Here is a 4,083-nt window from a genome sequence, read left to right as displayed (position 1 = left end):
ATCGCATTCGGAGTGATACCTGATGTAAATGACGAGTTGATGGGTGCTGACGAGTTGATGGGTGCAGCACAGCAACATGGCACAAGTATACATATGTAACAAACTTGCACGTTGTGCACATGTACCCTAGAACTTAAAGTATAATAATAAAAAAAAAAAGAAAGAAAGAAAAGGAAAGAAAGAAAGAGAATCAGGCACTCAAAGCAGCCCTGCAAATAAATTAGCGGGAAGAAAGGGACTAACATGTACAGGGCAGTCACAGAAATTCCAGGCACATCATAAGCATTACGTTGAGAAATAGACTTCCACAGAGTAACAACAAAAGATACTGAAAGTCAAGGCAACTTAAACAGCTCAGTCTGTTAGAAACTTATACAATTTCTGCTCATAAAAACAGATTTAGCAAAAGAAGACACATACCCAAAAGATATCCTGAAGAAGCTAACAGGAATTTAATTTCACCTCTAAGGCATATGGAAAAGGATTTATTAGAAGCATTTTATGAGGCATAATTAGATCTTATGACTTGGAGAGTAGGAGGAAAAAAGACAGCACATCAAAAGATATTACAAAGCAAATGGCTAACATCAAGTTGGGGCACTTCCACTAGCTTTCCTCTAAAAAGAAATGGCTTTTTTTTTGCCATCTGACCTATAGAAGGGACTTGAAACAATTTTCACACCCATCTTCCATTCTTACTCAGAATCACTTTTTCTTTCCAATAATTCCACTTTAAAAAGTGCTGCCTAATCCTAACCTTTTCCTTTTTCTTTCCGAATCAGATCCTAATCTGGCAACCATAAAAATTTCCAACTCCTCCTTTTTACTATTTTACTAAAATTTACTTCCACTGTTTGTGTTTCAACACAACAACCAAATTCTAAGAGAAATCTATCATAGCCTAGTCTTCTCTTCAGATTAAAAACAAAAACAGTTCAGCTACTTGAGTTGGTCAGCTGTCAACTGCCCCTCCCAATTTCTCATTGTTAACTTCTTACAAATGTTCAATAGCCCTAAAGGTTGAAAGGAAACACAAAAATAAACATACTAGCATCATACACTTTTTAGAGAAAGACAGCACTTGCGACTAACCACAAATGGCCTGCTACCTTGGTAAAGCACCATCAACAGCACGAAGACTGCAAGGCCCAAATGATGCTGTGCTCAAGTCCAATTACTATGAAATTCCAGGGGAGTTACTGGATATGAATTTAAACAAATGAAAGATGTTAAAGGCAGCAGTGAACTGGGACTCCAAGAGAAGGAAAAACTGCTTAAAAGTGTGATCCATCTCATTTGCCCACTGGTCACAGAAAGCACCCTCTTCAGACATTCTAGGAACTCCATCTGCCACGTTCCAAGATTTATTTAGCATTCAGGCCACTACCGAAGTCATGCAAGTTAGCTCACCCTGCCAAAGATGGGTAAATCCTCCTAAATTACAGCAGATGCTCAATTTCTTCAGTTTGTATGGGTATCAGAATCATCATCATCAAACATCAATCCAGTCATTTTCTAGGAAGATTATGCAAATCCTGAACTACATCCTTCTACCTTTCCATACTGATTTTTATCTGACAGATGTGGAGAATATCAGCTTTTATTATCACTCAGCAGTTAAGTCCCCACATTGTCCCTCTTTTGCACAGAATGACAATACCAATGCAAGGCAAAAAGAATAACATTGAGGAATATCAGTGCTATTAATCATAGCAAAGAGGTAAAAAATAGTGTCTGAAAAAATATTAATTTCTCAACTTATTCATATTTTTTAACTTTTGTATAAAAATTTCTAGGTATGAAATACTAAAACACCAACTAGAAAGAAAAAGGTCTGGATGCCTGCTCTTCTGACTCAGGGGCTGGCCTCGATCAAATAAAAACTCTAATATCTCAAATTCTTCACCTGTTAAAATGGAGATAGCATCTCTTCTACCTCCATCATAAAGCTATTTTGAAGAATGAGGATTCACAGAAGGATTAAGTACAAAGCACCATGCCATGTAAGATATTCTTATTGGAAGGCAGCTTTACTGAAGTGGAAGGACTATGAAATTTGCAGGGAGACTCACCTGGGTCCAAGTCCCATCTGTAACCCTAGCAGCTGTTCATTTGTTCCTCTGATAAGTGAGGAAGATCATTATATTGTAGGGTGGTGGGGATTAAATAACACTGCACATGGAAAGCACCTGGCACACACTATACACAGGAAATGTTAGTGCTCTATTATAAGCAAGGTTTTTCTGGAAAAAAAAAAAAAATTGCCCTTTTCAACTTTGGCCTCAGTCCTATACAAAGGTCCTAGAATTCAGTTTGCACGAGGGCTTTTCAAATATAAGTGCATAGGAACACAATCACATTATTCAGAAAATATTATGTTTCAGAACTGCGACTAGTCTATAAACCTCAAAACAAAACAGAATGCGCTTAATTTCATGGAAAAGCACATGATGATCTGCCTGGCACAACTAGTGCCTTTGACATTTTATATTAACAAACCATGAGCTGTTGCCCAAACTCATTCACCAAGCACAAGACCTACAATCTAACACTCCATTCTGAGTTCTCACTGAGATGAGCAAGAGTCACCTGAAATCGGCCGGGCGCGGTGTCTCACGCCTGTAATCCCAGCACTCTGGGAGACCAAGGCGGGCAGATTACGAGGTCAGTAGTTTGAGACCAGCCTGCACACATGGTGAAACCCCGTCTGTACTAAAAATAGAAAAACTAGCTGGGTGTGGTGGCGGGCACCTGTAATCGCAGCTACCCAGGGAGGCTGAGGCAGGAGAATCGCTTGAAGCCAGGAGGCGGAGGTTGCAGTCAGCCAAGGTCATGCCACTGCACTCCAGCCTGGGTGACAGAACGAGACTCCGGCTAAAAAAAAAAAAAAAAAAGGCACCTGAAATCATCAAAAATGGTGTACTCATAGGGAGCCAAGCCCAGGCATGTTTCTTCTTGGCTCCCACAGGTGAATTTGAAGTGGCAAGAGAACTTCGTTGATTCTTGTTTTTCTCATTTTAGTTTTACTCTCTATTAAATTGTTACTTTTTACAGTTCACTTATGGATGACAAGTTATTTCCTGTTGGTAGCTGCAATGATTGGGAATTTTGTGATCTGTAAACGAATTAATATCTCATAGAGACCTATTTCCTGTTGGATATGAGACAACAGAGAACACACTTTTTGTCCACTTGTCTTTTTTGAGGTCAAATCGATGAGAAATTTGTTGCCCTCAAGTAAGGAGAACAACTCTGATAACTGGACTGGCAAGCTTTTGTGTTTCTGTGTTTATTTTTCATCTGTGGCTGAACCTGTAGAATTGAGGGTGTACATTCTCTATCTATATGTCTATGTATCTGTTATTCAGAAAGTCCTTTATTTCTCATTGTGAGTATGTAATGTTTTCCTGTCTCCAGATGGTATTAATAAATTAGATGGTAAAGGCTCTTTAAAAATAAATAAAGCCCCATTCTGGATTCATTTTTCCTCTCAAACTCTGTAGAACATAACCAATTTGAAAAGCCTCTAGATTTCGTGGGTGTAAAAGTTCCATGCAGCTTGAGAGCCATCAGTCATTAAGCCCCTAGTTCCACCCCAAGTCTTGCTATCCAGAAGCTCAGTCCACTGGGGAGTAAAGAGGCGCTTTAGTAAGTTAAAGCCACAAACATGGCTGCTCCCTAAGGGAGATAATACTGCGTTAAAAGAAAGAGAATTATTTGTCTCTTCCCATTTTCTCCGCTAAATGAGGAGGTTAATAATAAGGCCTCCTTAGCCATGCGTGTTTCCACTGCAGGAAACACCATTCGTGCCCGTTCTGGACTCACCACCCGGCAAGTACCAACGCCCCCAGCACCATTGCCCTGCTAGGCTGACAGACCCCGGGCTGATTTTGACCTTGCAAGAAATGCAAAAGCAACTTTGGGATGCAGAAGCCAGGTGCCCCGACCTTACCCTCGCTGGAGTTCCCGAAGACCTCGGCTGCACCCGCCACCCGGCGTTCGGATGCCAGCACCGCTACGACCAGCAGCTGCAGGAGCCCCATTGCTGCCAGGGCCGGGCTGGGCCCACGCCAAGGCCAGGGA

General features: G+C 40.9%; 1 protein-coding gene across 1 annotated transcript in view; it reads right to left on the bottom strand.

The window, feature by feature from the left end:
* The window catches only part of TM7SF3 (transmembrane 7 superfamily member 3), a 42,361-nt gene extending 38,284 nt beyond the window's left edge, over positions 1-4,077 (bottom strand). Inside the window, exon 1 of the mRNA XM_012002406.1 lies at positions 3,953-4,077. Coding sequence (XP_011857796.1) covers positions 3,953-4,043 — 91 coding nt within the window. The 5' untranslated portion in view covers positions 4,044-4,077. The remainder of the gene's footprint in view (positions 1-3,952) is intronic.
* Positions 4,078-4,083: the final 6 nt, after the last annotated feature.

This window comes from Mandrillus leucophaeus, unplaced genomic scaffold (genome assembly GCF_000951045.1).
Source record: "Mandrillus leucophaeus isolate KB7577 unplaced genomic scaffold, Mleu.le_1.0 Scaffold686, whole genome shotgun sequence".
NCBI classification, from domain to species: Eukaryota; Metazoa; Chordata; class Mammalia; order Primates; family Cercopithecidae; genus Mandrillus; species Mandrillus leucophaeus.
This window is presented reverse-complemented; position numbering and strand designations above follow the sequence as displayed.